Source organism: Drosophila eugracilis, unplaced genomic scaffold (assembly GCF_018153835.1).
Source record: "Drosophila eugracilis isolate 14026-0451.02 unplaced genomic scaffold, ASM1815383v1 contig_1172, whole genome shotgun sequence".
Lineage (NCBI taxonomy): Eukaryota > Metazoa > Arthropoda > Insecta > Diptera > Drosophilidae > Drosophila > Drosophila eugracilis.
Window position 1 is genome coordinate 12,529 of NW_024571954.1, and position 19,928 is coordinate 32,456.

At 42.5% G+C, this 19,928-nt stretch overlaps 2 protein-coding genes across 2 annotated transcripts; one reads left to right on the forward strand and one right to left on the reverse strand.

The window, feature by feature from the left end:
- Positions 1-1,557: 1,557 nt before the first annotated feature.
- Positions 1,558-18,552, forward strand: LOC108106238. Its single transcript, XM_017213164.2, has 4 exons — positions 1,558-1,614; positions 4,804-4,893; positions 4,954-7,050; positions 17,486-18,552. Exons 1-4 carry the CDS (start codon positions 1,558-1,560, stop codon positions 17,702-17,704), a joined length of 2,463 nt encoding a protein of 820 aa, XP_017068653.1. The 3' UTR covers positions 17,705-18,552.
- LOC108106783 (cytosol aminopeptidase) lies at positions 8,920-10,886 on the reverse strand. Its single transcript, XM_017214025.2, has one exon. The coding sequence runs from the start codon at positions 10,595-10,597 to the stop codon at positions 9,011-9,013; it is 1,587 nt and encodes a 528-aa protein (XP_017069514.1). The 5' UTR covers positions 10,598-10,886; the 3' UTR covers positions 8,920-9,010.
- Positions 18,553-19,928: the final 1,376 nt, after the last annotated feature.

The window sequence follows — 19,928 nt, forward strand, 5'->3', positions numbered from 1 at the left end:
TAACAGTCTGCAGCCATGCCACTTTCTTATAATTTGCATTTTTCCAAAAGATTGGAATGCAAATGCATTTCCCCAAACAAATCTAAAATTCGACTTCCTTCTGAGCGTTGCAAATTTAATCATCTGCTTATTATGCCCCACAAAAAAAAAAATATATATATATGGAAAATACAACAGCACCAGACCAGGCCAAGTCTGTTTGGCTAGCAAAGGAAAATGTGAAAAGCGATACAACAACAATAACAACAACGACAACAACAAACCGGCCGTCTCCGTGAAAACTGCGCGGCCCCGAACACACACAAAACTCAAGTGGCGCGAAAATTCGAGGCACAGTTGCAGCAGCAGCGCGCAAGCGTGCGGTTTTCCTCCACACAGTTTTTCCAGCCAAAAGTAAACAAGCCAAAACGAAACGAAACGAAAACTCAAATTAAAAGTCGCATTAAATAAATGAGAAACGAACGAGGACTGCGACGGCGACGGACAAGTTTAAACAAAGCTCAAAGACAAAGTTGAATGAAATAGTCAAAGTTGACTTTTTTTCCGCAAAGGATATGAGAATACAATTTTCCATTTAGATTTTTCAAAGTGCCAACAAGCAAGAATATTATAAAACAGCAAAAAAAATTTCAAATTAATTAAAATGAAGACTTAAACTAAATATTGAGGAATAAGCTATTACAGGATTGTTTTAGTAATATGTTAAAAGTGAAACTTGAAAGTGAAGTGTTTTGAGCTTAAAGTTGATTTTAGATTTGAAACCTTAGTCTTTTTCATGAACATTTTTAAACTTAATAATTATAGAATGTGTAAAGCTTAGATCTTGATTTTTCAATCCAAATTCTCATATTTTTGTTAACTTGATTAGAGAACATCCGGAAAAACTTTAACTTGTAGAGCAAAAAGAAGGCTTTCCTTAGAATATTTTAAAAGGCAAATTTTACTCCTTTTCTTGTGAAGGTCATAAAGTTCATATTTATCTCAGAAATATTCAAAAAATTGACAAGGAAATAAGCATTGTTTAATGAAAAATATTCACATCAAGACATTTTGTAAAGCTAAAACTTACTTAAGTAACAGTTAACTAAGATTTATTATGAGACTAAAATTCCATTAAAAACCACTCATCGCCAAGTAAGACCTCACATTCATTTAACCAACATTAAGCTAGTAATGAGAGTGGTTAAAATACAATAATTCGAGACTTTAAAAAGCATTTTTCCCCAATTAACTCCTGTCATAGCTTACCAAACTCCGCAAATACTTTTCCAGGCTTAACCAACATTAAAGTTCAACGCAAGAAAGAAAGAAAGAAATATAAAAAAAAAACCTCATTTGCAATTTGCATTAAAAAATGCCAAGATAAAGACAAACAGCGTGGGAGAATAACAGAAATTTAAACAACAATTACAAATTGAGCTGCCACTTTTGTGGAAACGCGAAAAGTGCAACGTGCAACGTGCAACTTGACGCCTCATTTGCCCGAACTTCCGCCGTCATCCGAACCGATCCGTTTCCCCCCTGGAAACCCAAGGAAAACTTAAAATGAAAATGAAAATGGCTATCTGCGGCCAGTGGCAGGGCCACGGCCAGGGCCAGGCCAGCACCTTAATGGTAAGTGCATGGGGTTCATCATTCTGAAATTTTAATATAAATAACCGACAACTGGAAGGGCCATCGAGGCGTGAAAACAACAAGCGCCAATGGAGAGTCTTCGAGCGAAAATGGCCTGGGAAAAATGTCGGCCGCTGCTGCGATTTTCATTTTCTGGGCAGGAAATGGACGATCCAGTCATTCCATATGGTAGTCTTTATACCATTTTTGTTTTTGTTTCTTTCCTGGCACGCACATTTTGCGAATAATTTATTTTCATTGCACTTGAACTTCAATTAGCCAGGAAAAGACTGTGGCAGCGCTTGGTGTGTCTTATGGGCCACAACTTTTCCAGCAGTCGCTCATTTAATTACTGGCCATAAAAATCATAAACCGAATGCGAATATATTTCAAAGTCTTTCTTGTTTTTTGGCCAAAAAAAATTCGTTACGCAACTGGCATTGATTGTTGGTGCTTTGTGGAAAACTCTCTTGATTTTATGACCCCGTCTTTATGATGGTCCGCTGTGGTTATCTAACCGAATCGCAATCGGAATCCATATCCAACGGCCGGACGAAAGGAAAATGCAGCACAACATTTGCAATCGAAACTGGAAATTTGCAATTTAAGTGGATGGAAAAAAGTTTGCGGCCATTTCTGGCATTTCTTTTGAGGCAAGTTTCCTTGTGGCCCAGGAAGTTCCATCTCTCCTCTCTGCGCCACTCCCTCTAGACCAAGTCAAGTCTTTTATGTGCATTGAACTTGACTTTGCCTGGGGTTTTGGCCAGAAAAAAAAAAAAAAAAGACCAAACTGGTTCTAACTGCCACCACTGCAGTTGGTAACTTCCACTGGCACCACCTCGACCTCCCACTGCCACAGTTAACAATTAGCCCAAGCTGTGCCTTTTGCCTGCTCCAATTTCTTCTGGTGTCTCGACTGGGTCTTGGTCTTGGTCTTGGCCGGGCTGTGGCTCTTGGTCTTGGTCTTGGCCCACTCTACTATGCACTCTTTGGTCTGGCAACAGTGAGCCACGTTTTTCCGCCTTGTTGCATACAACAAGAGGCGGTGCCGTAAGCGCATATTGCAGCCAACAATTATACAAACTTGTGGCCAAACAGCAATTACAGAAACCATTTAATGAAGCAACCTGCTCGACATGCCAGCAGGCTAAGAAGAACAATAAAGTTTAGAGAGAGGAAGGAAGGTATTGATTGGTTTGGAAAAATTTAACTTTAAGGTCTCGAGAGAGAAGTTAAAAATGTGATTAAAAAGGCAAGAAAATGTTACATTTTATCGATTAAATACATTTATTAAAACAAAATCAGAAAGCTTCGAGATGTAATACAAAGCTGCTTTTCCAACTCCTTTGATTAATTCATAATTTTATTCTCAAAGTAACTAGCTAAAAGGCCAGCAGGTCATCAAAAGTCAGACAAATTACTAAGCCAGTTTATCACCTCAGTTACATGGTCATTGGAATTTGTTTCCTTTTAACCAAACAAGACTTTTATTATTGGCTATATTTCTGTGTTTGTTAACTTAACTGACAGCCTGCTCAGCACTTTCGAATCGACAACAATAATAAATGTATTTTGTAAGCAGATGTAAAATGGTAAAAATGTAATTTAATCAAACTTCAAGCTTTCACTGCAAATATTAAAGTTTCAATTTCCAACTAATGTCAAAACAAACGAAAACTTTTCAAATGCAATGCAGAAATGGACGAAGGAGAAGGAGGTCCTGTTTCTTCTGGCTCTTAGCGGGTCGTAAAGGAATTGTTAACTAGTTTTCGCAGCACTTTTAAGGCCATAAAATCCAACTGAGAAAACAGAAACACAAACTGAAACGCAAATAGCAACAATTTTTATCGCTTCTTTCTATTGAATTTTAAAACGAATCCAGCGCGTGTCCCAACTGGAATGAAAAGACACTTTTTCCCCGAAGCAGGGAAATAAACCCAGTTGTAGATGCAACCACCCCAGCAACCACTCCCAAAGCCACCCAAAAAAGTGTTAAATAGAAAGCACATAAAATTTTATGCAACCCAACCCTGTGCGGCCTGAGGTTGAGTACATTCTACTCAAACCCTCGTACATATAGCTAACGCGATGCAGTTGCCAGGTTACTAGGCTCAAAAGATGGTAGTACGAGAAGGGCGTGGCAGAAGAGGCTAAGAGGGGGCGTGGCTGTATGACGATGTCGTTGGCTGTGGCAGCTTCATAAAAATTCACTCAGGCGCACTTTTAACGGCCGTTAAATGTTTACGCGGTTGCATTTTTAACGACCGTTGACAGTTCATTTGGATTTAGCTCGATGGGCTTAGTTAAAGGGCTGTCAGATAAGTCGCTTAGGTCCAAAAAAAAAAATGGTTAGCCATTTATATGGCTTAAGCCTGGCCTTATGACACTAAAATTGGATTTAATTTAGTTCCTGCCACTAAGCCATTAAAATACCTTACTTTCTTATCGCAGTCCATCGCGAAATGTAAGTTAATGATACAGCTGGCAGCATTGCATCACTGGCTGAATGAGAAAGAAAAAAAAAAGAAAAACCAATTCGAATACCATAATTGGTCTTACGTAAAACGAGAGTGCAAGAAAAGCAATTGAAATCCGAACATCGATGAGTTTAATGGCCATAAAAGCCAAGTTCAACATGTTGACGTGAAAGTGGCGGCCAGGCAAACACCCGACTCCGATCGAGGAGGAGAGCGCGTGCTCAACTCGTTTTATTTGTTTATTTTTTACATTATTTTTTTTATATCTTTAAGAGAGTCCAAATCCAAGCCGAGAATCGAGCTGAGCTTGAAGTCAGGTTCCAGTTGCAGTTGGTGTTGCAGCTTCCGTCCAAATGCGGCTTGGTGGAAAGTGAAAGTGGGCAGACGACCAAAAAGCAGGTGGACGGGTGGACATACTCGGATTATTTATGGGTCTGGGCGGCTGGATATGTAAACCAAAGTTGGTTCAACCCTCGCAGATGGTTGTAAATTATGTTTATGTTCGGGCCATGAAAGAAATTACCTATAAATATTGATCAGATCGAGGATTAAATACTTTTAAATTTGGATATTTAGACTTTTTTAGACTTAAAGTTTGTTCTTTTAACATTCAAATTAAGAATTAAGAAAAATAAGAAACTCTTCTACTTAAAATTTACTTTAATATTATTATTATTTATTTTATAAAATCTTTTTTTCTCTCCCCATTTAGTTACTGATCCTGATAGCCTTCCTGAGCTTAGGCCAAGCCACGGAAACCTGGCAGCGATTGCCTTCCCTGGAAACCTTCTCCACATATGAGGTTAAAACTAAAAGACCAAAATCCCACAAAATATCTTATTTTAAACCCAATTACCTGCAGGACATGCAACGTTACTTTGATCAGCGTAATTCGCGCAGCATGCGGCACATTGACAATCCCACGGACGACAGCTACCTGGCAGCCTTCAATCAGTACAACGAGCAGAAGGTGGAGCAGACACCTCCTAAACAGTTGACCAACTCCCACCCCAGGATTAAGCGAGAGCAACGCCAATTGCCCACTGCCCCGAGAATGCTCCGTTTTGAACTGGCGGATGCCGTGGAACCGAGTCCAGAACTTAAGCAAATCCTTCGGCAATATCATGCCAGAGCCTTGAAGGAAAATCCAACTCCTATGAGTCCTGTCAGTACCACTCAGGCACCTTCTCCAGCTATCAGCACTACCAAGGCCACCAAGAGTAAATCCCGAAAACCTCGTCGTCAGCGACGTTCGGTTATTGGATCCCAACAGCCTGCTGACTTTAAAGTAAAGATGATACCTTTTGAGGAAACCGATGCACGGGAACCCGATCCCATCACAGCTCAGCTGATCAAGAAGGCCCGCACTCTGGATCTCCAAAGCCAGGCCACCAGATCTGGCGACATTCACCAGATTAAGCCCCAAGCAGCTAGGAAGCAGCCCTTTCAGGTGAGGATTCGCAAGACGAAGCGCTCCAAGCGCTCAGCTCCGCAGATGTTCAAGTTTGAGTTGGCGGATGCCAAGCCTTTGCCTCAAAGATCCGGAAAACAGTTGGTAGGCGAAACAGTGCCGACCCTCCTGACCATGGAAACCCCAGCAAGGAATAAGACTCAGCCATCTCAGATGACCACACCCTCACCTCGGGTGGAGGACAATGATATCCTAACTGGTGAAGCCACGGCGGAAACCAAGCGCATGTATGTTTATAAGGAGTCACCTCACACTTCTGGACATGTGAAGACTAAGAAGTCGTTGAGCACACTGCCACATGAGGTACAGAAGGTCATAGGTCAGCTGATGAAAGATGGAATGGGTGGCAAGGCGTATATCAAGTATCTTCCTGCCCAGAAATCCGATTACGAACACTACAAGGCTAAGCCCCTGTCCTATGGCTCCAAGCCTCTGGGTAACTATATGAAGTACATCAACAAACCAGTGGAACCATCGGTAGCTCCAGCTCCTGTCCAAGTGCACATCCAACCGGTTCCTGTGGTCGAGCAACTCCGTTATGTTTACAAGCCCAGCTATGTGGCAGCTGCTCCTACAATAGCCCAACCCATTGTGGTTCAAGAGGCGCCTGCTCCCACAGTTGCAGTTGAGGAAGTGCACCACACCTACACCGCAGAGCTGGCACCGCCGCCCACCCAGAGTCTGGATGTGATTGTGCCACAATTCAGGCCTTCCAAACCAGATCCTCTGCTGTCCGAAGCTCCCGCCATCTACGGAAAGCCCCAGGAAACTTACAACGCCTATGAACTTCAGCCAGAGGCGTCTCCCTTGATTAAAATCGAGTACCATGCTCAGGCGGATAGCCTTAAGGATAACTACAAAGATCTGCCCGAGTTCCAGCAGCTATCCACACTTATTGGCAAGTCCCCAGATGATCAGATCCATGGCTTAACCTATCTTCTGGCCAAAGAGATGCAGGCCAAGTTGCAGAGGCAGGGCAAACAGCTGGTGGATCGCCCCCAGGATAGCACAGCTCCGATTCTGTTCCACCCAGCACAAGGTTCCGCTCCTGCTCCCACTCTGAAAACCCTCTTGGATCATGGATCACTGGGTGTCCAGCCAGGTCGTCTAATCGGCATGGCCAAGACCAAGCAATATGTGCCCATTATTGAGCCCGGTAACAACGATGTCAAGGAGCTGCCTGCCACCAGCGAAGCCTCCAAGCTGCCCACTCCGAGCTCCTACATTGATTACACTCACGGTCATGGCCTATCCAATGGTTATGAGGGTGTCTCCCATGTAGAGGAACCTGTGACCACGGTGGAGCATGTGGTGCACCATCCGACGGTGGCCACGCAGTTGCATCATCAGGTCCAGTATCCAAGTCAGCACCAGCAGCACGTTCATCAGCAACACCACGGACTTGTGGCCACTGTCCTGCCGGCGGAACTGGACGCTGACAAGGGCGTCAATGGTCTGCATTTCGTAAATAGCCAGGAGGACAAGTCGGTGAGTGGGGATTGGAGTCTTAAGAGCTGTAGATTTAATCACCCTTTAAAAGTGAGATGGTTGCAGGGGAAGTTCCCTTAGATGGATTGCCTCTGTCTAACTCTAACTAGTTTTAGATTACTAAACTAATATTCCATTAAATTACTTCTATAACATAACAAAATCTAATCAAATACTAAGAAACAATCCTCTATCATTATACATAGCTCAAGTTTTAGGAGTCCTTTCAAAATTTGTAAATGAAAATGAGAAAAGTCTACAAATCTAAGGAATTGTTTAAACCAAAAACCTTTCCCTTCTTCTCATATAAAATCCAACAACATCCTTTATGTACTTATTTACCTTACTGAAGTTCCACTGTAACACTACCGAGTAAGCCCCCCGAATGCATTAAATTAAAGCATACCTTGGGGCGCTCGACAAAAGGCTTAGCGCTCTCCTAAAAGCGTGCCCCATTGATTGGCATAGGCAAAAACACAATCAGCATAAATAAGACGAGCTGGTGGGGCGGCCACAAACAAACACGGTGCCAGACGGATAGACACTCCATTGCACGACACTGCGGCAGTCACAACAATGGAATCCCCTGCAGCAGGAACTTCCCAAGGTACCTTCTCATCCTCAACCTTCTCAACCTCCTCCACCTCCTCACAACCTTTTAGACCCATCTTACTCCCAAGTTACCGCTCTGTGTGCAATTCAGTTTGATTGCCGATCCATGTCTCGCCGGTAATGCACTTAATCGAATAATTTTCAAGTTCGACAAGCATTTTCAATGTCGTTAGCCAGTCTCTCCCCCAGCCACTCTCTCTCTCTCTCTCTCTCCAACCCCTCCCTGCGATCTATCGTCTGGTACCTGGCAACACAGCCACAAAAGCAATGCAAACGACTTCGTCTTTCATTACTATATAGTACTATCCATTCGACTGCAGTCTGCAGGTGCACTGAGAGAAAAGAAGACAAATTTTGGGATTAAAAGTGATATATTCTTACAATGAGTTTAGGGTTGAAATCTAGCAACCTTTTCTCATATCTTATAAAGCAAATAAGTTAGTCAGATTAGATGAGGACGTTATTTTACATTCAGTACCTTAAATCCAGGTATTATCTTTATCTAATATACCTTTTCCCTAAGTGTACGTGTGTTGGCCTGCCATTTTGGGGCGTTGTCTGGACCAATTGATATAGATATATGGCAGCTGATACGGTAGATATTCATTTGGCCAACCTCAAGCACTTGAAGCGTGTGCCTGGAAAATGCACTTCACTCCACATGCGTCTCGGAATTAACATTTTCTTTCACTGGCGGAAAAACTTTCGCGCAGCTTGGGGTTTCCTGAATTTAATTTATCTGTATTTCTTTGCCGAACCAGAAGGTAAAGTAAGGTCCCGGGCAATGGTGCGTCTTTGTGCGGAGCCAGGCAAAAGGCCACGAAAAGTGTCTTGGCAATGCGAAATGAGCAGAGAGTGTGTGTCTGTGTGTGTGTGTGTATGCACAGCCACCCCAGACGATACACCTGAGTTGGGGGTGAATGAAAAGAAAGTACAGCAGGTGAGGACAAACCCGGTAAAATAGCGAGTTTAAGGACACCAAAGACATGGATACCAGTATTAAAACCAAACTAAAAAAAGGGAATGGGCGGAGTATTCAATTTATCGAAGCAATTTGTTTCCCAACTTTTGCATTTCTCGATATCTTTTCAGGGTTTCTTATTAATAAATTTGCAAGTTTAATGCGAAGTTTACAAAGATTATAGGTTAGAGAAATGAGAATAAATATCTTACAGCTCATTTTTTAAAGAGAACTGAATTTGACTTACCTTTTTTCACTTTCTCCCCCTTCAAACCCCAAAGTTATAAACACTCAAATTAACGCCGAAAATATCTTTGATTTACTTGAAAATATCAAAACAAAACACGTCAATCCTTCAATCACTCATCACACGGCAACGAAACCGCTTCACTTCATTTCCGGACAGGCCATTTGGTAAACAAACTGAACAAGAGTACGGGTAGGTCTGCCGGTCATGCGTTTCTTTGTGAGGTACGGCACCAGTCCGTACGTTGAAATGAGTCCTGTGCCGCGGGTGTCCAGATGGGCCCAGTCCACACAGGGTACCAGTTCGTGGAGGATGGCTGCAGCCAAGCAAGAAGTGGCCAATCCTCGTCCGTCGTTGCTTAGATCGTAGGATCGCTCATCGGTGACCTGGCGTCTGTAGTACTGCCACAGTGGGAGACGCCACACACGGTCACCGGAAATGGAGCCGGCACGCTGGAACTGCTTCCAGATGTAGTGAGAATTGGACCAGATACCAGTAGCGCCACCACCGAAAGCCTTCTTAACACCAGTATTAAGGGTGGCAATGTCCACGACCAGCCTTGGCAGGTAGGTCTTCTGTCCGTAGAGCAGAGGATCCGACAAGACCACCACTCCGGCCTTGTCCAGATCACGCACAGCCATCGATTTGCCATTGAGCAGGGTCACCACATCGCCGGGCTTCGCACTCATTCCGGAAGGCATATTCTCACACAGCGGGATGATGCAGGTCACATTGATGGGCAGGGACAGGGCAGCAATGCAGCGCATCATGGCCACGCAGCAGGCGGCAGCGGACATGCTGCCACGGTATTCGTCCATGCCGATGCAAGGTCGTAGGTTGAGGGCACCGGAGTTAAAGGTGATGCCCTTGCCCACGAACAGGATTGGCTTGTCGTCGGGCGCTGTGCCGCAATAGCTCAGCTCGAGCAGAACGGGCGGTTCACAACTGCCCTTGGCGATCATCAAGAAGGCGTTAAGCCTCTGGGCCTCAATCCAGTCCATGGTCCTAACCTCCACTGTAATGCCACAAGGACACAAAGCATCCACAGTGGCTTGGGCAAACATAGTGGGAGTCATGCAATTGGCGGGTGCATCACTTAATCGCCTAGCTAGATTCTGAGCCTCCGCCTTGAAGATTCCACGCGTCCATCCCTCCTGATCCGGCGACTCAAATAGCTCCAGTGTTGGAATATTTGGCATGTTCTTCTTGGCCAGATTGTCAGGGAAACGCCACACGGCCAGTTGTGAACCTTCAGCCGCTTGCTCAGCATAGTCCATGCCGTCTACCAAAATATTCGTTATTCCCTGCTGCTGCAAGGATCTTGCTCCCACGCCGGCTGCCACTCGAACAAACTCCATTCCCTCGTCTAACATTTCCAGTTCGTTAAAGCCAATCCCTTCCAGGCCCACACCCACCACTGCGACGGCTGCGAAATCTGTGTCTATATTGTTGAATACCTTGCCGCGACCCAATCGTCCATCCAACTTAGTCTCGCAGATCACCTTCATTAGCTTTCCATGAACCCGCTGGTCAATCTTCTGACCCGCCGGCGTCAGTTTTGGATCCTTATCGCCCTCCTTCTGATATAGACCAACAACCACGCCCCTCGTTATCGCCCTGCCCTCGCCGCATGAGAATCGCACTCCGGCATTCGACAGGACCTTTGGCTTGCACAGGACAGTCACGCTTTTCAGCGAGCAGTGGAACTGACGTAGCTTATTCATCATGGCTGGCAATTGCTGGTGGGCTTAATTGTTTTATTATTATTTCTTTTTTAATTGATACTTCGAAAATCGGTTTTTGGGTTTCGAAAAATATTCCCCGCGAACACAACTGGAATACTACAAATTTAGGGCGTTTAAAACAAGTCCGTCTGGTTCCACACTCCAAATTTCTCGGGAAAAAAAACCGAAACGAATGTTTAGAAAGACAACCAAATAAATTGGTAAAGACGGAGAATTTTTCTGGGGACTTTTTTAAAACTAACGATCTGTTCTCTACCGGCGTACAAATAAAATGATACTGAACATGGCTAGGGCTAGCTGGTTACAATTTAAATCAAACTTGAAATTCAATGAAAACTTGATTGAAAATTTCGTTTAAAGAAGTTTTTTCCAAAACTCAGTAGTCAACCTTTTCGGAATTTGTAATGATCTATCATTTTCCAAGCTTCTGATTTGTGATTTTGTATCCTTAAGTCAAGTTAACTCTTAACTAGAAAAGCTTCCATTTATTATAAACTAATTTTCCATCAACAAACTCTTCCTTAGTGATAGAAATAAACCAAAGAATTCATAGGACAGTGAAAGCCATTGAAAAGCTTTCCGTTTGAGTAGAGTGTTAACGTGAAGTATACAAAATGCATTTGCCACAAAGAGGCCAAGAGGAGCACTTGCCAGGCGAGATGGGCACACCCCACTGCCACACTGACAATCTACTTAAAATTGTTTTCGAGCTGAAATTTTGTTTTGCTGCGAGAAGCACTTTTATTTGACTCTCAATCGCCAAGTTGGCTAAAGGGAGGGTTGAGACGAAAAGCTGATTACATTTTATTTATTGGCGTCACCAAATTGCAATGGGGATATCTAGCTTCGACTTTGGCGTTAATGCGCATTAAGCCAAGGGTGGCCAAGGATGCAGATGGAGCAGCTTGGAGCATCTCCAGTAAACAAGGACAGGCAAAACTGGAAGCTGGAAGCTGGAACGAACACACACATTGTTTTACTGCCGTTTAGCATGATTTTTAATAGGCTTTTGCCTTGTCCCTGTCCAAGTTGTTAGACTTGTCGTCATCGGACTAAGCCCCATTGCCCGTTGGTACGTCGGTTGGTCTGGTTGTTAAACCCCAAAAACGCCGCCTGATGGCCATGATGACCATCATGATGGCCCCAGCCAAAGGGAAGCCCAGACATTGTCCTGCTCCTGGTTTTTGGTCCTGATCCCCCTCTCTCTCTCTCTCTCTGCTGGTCCGTCCGATCCGTCGCCCGTCTCTGACAGGCAAACGACACTTGTTAGGCTCAACTTTTGGGTGGAGGTGGGAGGTGGAGGTTAGGCCGCTTTTGGGCGGATTGTGCAGAAGCAGGAGAACAAGAGGTGGTGGCTGGGCCAACATGCCGTTGCAATGGTCGTCATGGGACTTGTTTGACGGCATCTGCCACTCCTTCTAACGTGTGCGAACATGGTCAGATTTTTCGGGCATTTGTCATTTTATTGTGGTCGAAATGGTCGGTAATGGTCGTCACTCAGTCTCTCAAGTCCTATACAGGGAAATATCCATGACATGAACTTAGCCAAGATGGAAACTTCTACATATAATTAAGTGGTTAGCAAACCTCAACAAACTTTGGTAATTTGGTTTGAGATTTTTCTTAAATTGGTTTGAAATTTGTGGCTAAAAAAGGGAACAATTAGTTGATTGCCCATAAAAACATTGCTAAGTATTTAAGAAACTTAACTTAAGTAACTTCTTGTCTTAACGATTAGAAGTAGCTAATTCGTGTTAACCAGTTTCTACTGTACTCTATTTGCCTTTGTTTGTGCGCTCTTTTGCCATCTGCAGGTGCAATATTTTCTGGTTGCCACTCACATATTTTAATTTCGTTTTTATTTCAACCCTTTTGCTGTTGCCTGTTTTCTTTGGCCATCTTTCTCGTTTTGTTGCCAACACATTTTTGCAAGTGTTGAAAAGAGGTTGCCAGGGATTTAAGTTTTATTTAATGGAGCCCTCCGACATATGTTTCGGGCTTATAAGTTCGGTTCAGGGCGCATTGCGAATCACTCGACAAAAAGGGTTTTCCTTTTCCCAGTTTAACTCCTCACTCCTCCCACTCACTCATAAAAAATCCCCCTTGGCATGTGTTGCTAATGTGCTGGGAGTGCCTTTGTCCTGCAATTGATGGGATTCCCAGTTTGTTACATTTTAAAGAAAAATTTGCAAGTGAATGGTAGAGAACCTTTTAAACAAGGCAACCGAAATTGGTGTCGATATCCCCTTAGCCTGCCTCAGCACATCTGACCCGATGGTTGACTTTAAATTAGCTTCACTTCATTCGCTACCCATAATAAACCACAGCCACCCAACTGCAACTCCAAGGACGGCTAATATTCCAGCCCTCCGAGATGGGGAAAGGAACTATACATATATATGGCCAGGCACCATGCTATTGCCATTCCTATTCCTATTCCTATTCCTATTCCAATGATGTTTGCAACGTATTGACAGTCACATTCGCATAAAAATCACGTAGTTTGACATTTTTCTTGCTGCTCTGCCATTTCGTTAGATGGATTTTTTTTTTGTTCAGCTGCCGCTCCAGCAGGTCGGTCCGATTCTCCCGACTAACAGGGAGCGTAGGAGAATGAGGAGCATAGTAGTCTAGGAGCAGGAGTTCCAGGAGCAGCAGCTGTCACGCAATCAGCCCGGAGAGCAGAGCCAACAAACTGATAACTCAATTTTGGTTAGAGACGCCACAGCTCGAAAAATGAAAATTGCTAACAAGCGAGCCATAAAAACTGTGGGTGCTGTACATTGGACTGGTGGACTGGTGGGCTGATGGTTTTGGAATGCATTTAAAATTTTTCCCTCCATTTTCCGGCACTCTCGTGAAAATTATACAACAATTTTCGTACAAGGTCCGCCGGTCTAATCATCGTCCTGTATGCTCTTTTTTGGAATCTCGAGCTGCAGCGGTCATAATTGCGTGGCCAAAAAGTTTCATCATCGTCGTCGTCGTCGTCGGAAAGGCAGTGGCAATTGTGTCAATGGCTGCCGTGTGGCATCAACGAGCCCAGAACATCCATTTGCCTGACGAACGCTGTTGAACACGTTCCACTTGATGGAGGATTTTCACACTCTCATCCTGCCAAAAAGACCCAAAAGAACCCAACAACACCCAAACCCCCAACCAACCAACCAACCAGCGAACCAATCCACCAACCCACCCACAGCACATGGCATTGAAGCAGCTCCGAACGCATTACATTGTAAAATTGGTTTTTGTAAATTGTTTGGACACAACATTTATTTCCATTTAAATGCGATTTGGAGCGACTCGGTTGCTGACCATCCTCGGTCCCAGCTCTTGTTCAATTTTAAATGAGCATGCAGCTGCAACTGCCACATTTCCCTGCTACGGCTGCTCCGGCTGATCCTCTTGCCCCCAATCCGTAGCATGCCTCATAGTCTCCCAATCTCTGCCTGGTGTCCCTTGAGGTTTTCGGGCTTCGGTACGAGGTGTTTGCAGCGCTTAAACGAATTGTGTGAATAATAAACGCAACACACTGGGGGCACAGTCATCGGCATGGCCATAGGGAGGCTATAGAATGGGTTGTAAGGAGGCGTGGCAGTGGGAATCCTGGACGGCTTTAGTTACCCAACAAGGATTAGTGTTATGGCACTGTTGTGGGAGAGGTAAGGTAAAGGGGAATACGGAATCCTTTCCGGCTGAGTGCAAATCATGAGCTAATTGAAGAGGGTAGCTAACGCAACGATTTGAATGGCTAAGAACGAGATTAATTGGGGTCCTCACCAGGCTGGAGTCATGTGCAAATTTAATATCATAAAATCTAATGTTGTCTGCTTTCCAATTTAATTACATATCATTTATCTCAGAGGTGTTACTTTAAACTTGAGGTATTAAACTAAATTGTTATATGAAAGTTAGCTCTTTGGATTATATTTCTTAGAAATTTTTCATAACAAATCAAGTACCTCTTTAGCTTGTTATTTCGAAACAATTAGGCTTTGATTTTCCTGTAAACATTCTGAATTATTATTTATTTACTCTCATTTCTCAGCTATTATTTTTCACTAACAGCCCGGGGGCATAATCATTGTCTGTGGTTGGTCAACTTTTCTTGATGTTTCGACCGCAAAAACCTGACAGGCAAACAACAAATCGAATTAAGTGGAAAATCACAATGAAATCCAGTCACACAATGATTTCCATGCCACGCCCACAGATAATGAACATCCTGTACCCCCTGTGGGCCGCAAGGGTTAACCACAAGGGCCAGTGGCAGGGGTAAGGTTAAGGCCAGGCCAATGCCGCAGGGCAAACAAAAGGCAAAAACATTTTAATGAGCGCAGATGAGATGACAAAGCCACGGAATCCAAAGAGGGTGGCACAAAGAGGGGAAACAATGCTGATTACATGCAAATTAAAAGAAATAAAAGTCAGCCAACGCCTTGGATGTTCGATGTCAAAGCATTTTCCTTTTGGCCAAAAAGGAAGGGAATAGAAAAAGGAAGTGGGTGGGTAAGGGATGGCTTTCAAAAGTGCGCATTAAATTACCAATGGAGCTGGCTGGCCATGGCTTATTGCTTTTGCGCCATGAAAGAAAGTTAGAGCTGCTTGGCATCTCAATTTGGACATAGTTTGGCCATCTGATCGCTCACTCGCAACTAAACGAACTCACGTATTTCTGGGCTGCAATTGCATTTTGCACTCGACTTCGCTGCACAATTCGCTAAAAGCCAATGCCAATGGAAACGTGTTAAATGCAAAAAAGTGTCCATCCATCCAATCCAGCAATAAACTTGGTTCTCGGCCCTTGGCTCACACAAAAAGGCACTTTTGTCATATTTGGCCAGCCATCTATCTATTTATCCATCCATCGCAATCTGATGATGAGACGGGGCTCGAACAAAAAAAAATTGGCCACGTCATCGGAAAAAAGGGTCCAGTTCAATATGGCACGTGATCTGATTCGGATTCCACACTTGGCTGGTTTCTATATGTATATATCTATGTTTTTTCGAGCCACTCATACTTCCCCACCCCGTCGACATGTTTCATCTGCATTGTAATTATGTTCATTTTTAATCAAACCAACTTGTAATGAAATTCCAAATTGCAAAGCCTGGCAGTACAATGTTATATCTTGTCTGGACTCTATCCACAAATTTGCATGCTCATCCGTTGTAGTGGTTTATCTTTCTTTCATTTTTTTCCCCCCCTTCGCCACTCAGTCATATAGAAATCTATTAACATTTTTTGCCGTGCTCCTAATGAAGCCCTTGCCAGGGCAGAAATACATTTTTTTGCATTTCATTTACGAGATGAAGGAGAGTGCAAATGTTGGCAAATTGCTGGAGCAGAGAATTTATTAATTATGTTTATCGCGTTGGCGGTACGAGTATAGAGAAGAAGACGAAAGAATACAATCAAATCGAGGCTTTTCTTAGGGGAAAACTCCGTAAAACAAATGTCAATCAGGAGCCTTGCAATCAAAGGAAAACACTTCTGCCAGGACGCTCTCTACTCTACATATACTTATATTTTCTAAAGCCTGAAAAACTTTTGTTCTGTCACAAGGAATAACATTTCCCGGCAGTAAGTTAAATCTAGTCAACAATGTAACTTAATTAAACTTAATTTACAACTCATTAACATATCAAAAAGTTTGCAACGGCCCCACCACCACCCGCGGGCTCGCAAATCTTGGGTGAGGCCATAAAAACCGCAAAAGCAGCCCAAAACATGTAGCGAAAGTTGCGCCAACACAATTGTCGTCGGGATTCCGAAAACATTTGAATGAGCGGAAACGGAAACGCACACTCACACTGACACTAGCGAGACACACACACATATCCGCTGCTTGCTTATTTTATTTTCATCTGGCTGAAATGCTGAAATTCTTACAATAAAAAGGCAAAACCAAAATTGTTCAGGACACAGCAACAAAACGACAGCTATGCTGCATACAGAATGCCACAGATTTTGAGAGGCGGCGGGTGGTTTGATCGGGGAATCGGGGACTGGTCTCGTATATTGTTGCAAATTTCATTACGATACAATTTACAATCGCATGCATAACAAACCGAGCCGTGCGAGTGACAGACAACCTCGTGTCCCCCAGCCTTAACATTTTCACAGATTTCCAGATTTCCACAGCCCAGTCTTCAGCAGCTCCTGCAACTCCCTAAAATCAGCCAAGACCCAATTCTGTATTCAGTGATGGGAGTTCGGCTTTTCAAATACCCTTGAAGTTTAATTGATAACTTTTTATGGATTTCCTTTTCCTTTGCTTGAGATTATCCTTTTTATGTCACTTATTTCTGATTTTACCTTACCTTACCTTATCGACTGTGAAAAATCATAAGCTAAATATATGTTACATAATAGTAAGATAAACAGTTAATTTTTATAATTCAACTCAAATAAGCAAAAACATTTCCTTACAAATGACACTTCCCTTTCTCAACTGCCCTAGAAAAGTCCTTACATTCCTTTCCCAAAATCCCAAAAAATCAGGGTATACAATCTTTCAATCACGCAATTCTCAAATATATTCACTGTTACTTAAGCTACAGTTGTCACAGCGCATCTTCCAGTTGTCGCGTTCAGTCTTTACTGTACATGACAGTGTGCTTAATGCATTTTGCATTGCATACTTTTCAGCATGCGCACGAATTCCCCAACTGCAGCAGTGTGAAATGTGCATATTGGTTGGAGGCGGGGCAGAGGGAGTGTTGCCGCTGAAAACCGATTGTAGCCTCCCCTTTTTCGGTGAATGCAACTTATCGGTTTACTGAACAATCTACGCAAATATATAACTAACTTATTTACCACCCCCAAATCTCTCATACCCGCCCCTTTGGATTTTCGTTGCAGCTGCAGCAGTATGCCTCAAAGTATGCGTTCGGTTATCGCATACGTGATTTCCATACCGGCAACGATTTTGGCCACAAGCAGAATCGTGATCTGCACGGCGTGACACGCGGCCAATACCATATCCTCTTGCCGGACGGAAGGATCCAGAATGTTATCTACCACGCCGACGACACGGGCTTCCATGCGGATGTCAGCTTCGAAGGCGGCTCAAAACATTGAATCTGGTCTAAATCTAATGGCTCAATGTGCAATCTAAGTTAACTTAAGTTTAAGGTCTTTATCCCAAAAAACATAAATGTGCAATAACTCGCTGATTAGTTTCAGTTAATTGAAGGCTATTTGTTTGTAAAATGAGTCTTTCTTATTGACCCTTTTGGTTTTCTGTTGGCTTGGCTAATGAGTTTCGCAGGTGATGCGAAAGGTTTAAGTAGCCAAAATAATGTCAGAAATTAATGTTTTTGATACTATATACTAGATACTAGATACATAAATCTCTTTAAACTTTTCATAGATACTAACTAAAACTCAAACTCAAGCACCGATTAAACTAAGATCAAGCAAAAAAACTATTCTTTTTCTTCTCTAAACACCCTAAGAAACAAATTTGTATTTAACTCTTCATTTTTAATGCTAAGACGATTTTAAGAATATTTCCAGGATATAAAACTCATCAAAATTTGTTTTTTTTATTATAAGAATCTTAAGTTGTTAACTCTTTTTAAGATAAAACTCTGTTCTCTTCAGCCAAAAATGCATAAAATCCAAACTATAAGCATCTTAGCACAGACTGCAAGCTTCTAAATCCGATTTGCAAATTCAAAAGGAAAAAAATGTACACAGAACATACGCCCCATGATGGCCATTTATTGTTTATTGTTTAACTAAATACCAAATAATGACATTCTGCATTTTCCATTCTTGTTCAAATGCTATCATAGGTATTAAGTGATTTCCATCTCATTTATGGTTACTTGAGCACAGCTCAAATTAGTTTAGGCCCATGAAAAATGTATTTAAAGTTAAGGAGCCAATTGCAATGATAAAACAATGCCAACCAATGTGTTTAAACGATGTGCAATAAAGTGAAATCAATAAATTACTGACAGCATGCGTGAACGGAGGTCTCTGACAAATTGTACAACTTTTTCTAGCAAGGCAACTTGCGGTGATATGTAATATGTGCCTAAGCTAGACGAGTATGCCTGACGGAATCTAATCGAATTGACTTGAATTGGTGGAGGCAAAACCTTCGAAATATATTGAATTGGCAGATGCGCTCTCCAGCGTTTAGCCTTTTCTTCCATAATTGACTTTTAAATGTTCGTTATTGTGCGTTTAACGCACTGCCTGAGCAATTATTTAAGCCTTGTCCGGTGACCTTTCGCTTCCGCATGGCCTTTTATGATTTTGGCTTTTGTTTCCCACACTCAGAATAATAACTCATTTAAATTAGTTTTCGAAAATGGTCCTTGAGCTGCTGGCAACTGTTTAGAAAGTCTCCGCTAATAATATATATTATTAAAATGCTTTTCTTGTTTATCTTTAAATTAATGACAGTCCGAGTAGAATCCATTTTTATTACCATTTTTATTTATGATTTTTTTTTAACTTCGAAAGACCTCTTTTTATGGCTTTTTAAATGAATTAAAATGTAAGTTAAATGGACTTTTTTTTGTAAATGATATATGGCTTAGTAACTCAACTCTATTACATTAATAAATGGCTAATTAACAATGCCAGGCCAAGTCGAGTTGGCCATTTAAATAAATCTTTAATAATTCAACTTTTTTTTCCCCAAGTGCAAGGCACTTTTGCGGTACGAGTACTGACCATTTTTTGATCTGGCCAAAATCTTGTTTGGCTTTAATTAAAAGTGTAGCAAAATTTCTTCTTGCCATCTTCGCCCATCCGCTAACCATTTATCATCCATGAAGGTCAAGGTGTTTCTGCGGGGTGCTCTCGACCATTTGTATGGCTTGTACTCAAGAAATTGTAGTTTAATTAATTTGCTGCTTGGAAAATCGATCGATTGATCGCAATGGAATGGATTTTTATGCCCCATCATCATCAGCATTGGCGTGACGTACTTGGCCCGAGAGTCCGGGCCAATGGCTTCCAGTTTCGATGTCATCGCAGATACAGAAATATATAAAGAAATACCACAGATCGAGAATCGCAATCACATGTGGTTGGTTGGCTCTGCTACCATTTAAAGTTCAATGTTGCCAACAATTGTAGAAACAAATTTCAGTTTCGCTTACTTCTGTTGTTGGCTTGTTTCTGTCGCTGTTGGCCAATTTGTTGTTAGCCACTTTCCGACTCCGCACCTTTAAATTGCTTTTGGCATTATTCTCTGTATTTGTTCTGCTCGCTTTTGCTTTTAGTTTTGCATTTTTGCGTTTGTTTTTGTTTTTGGTTTGTTAAGGTTTAGCGATTTTTCATG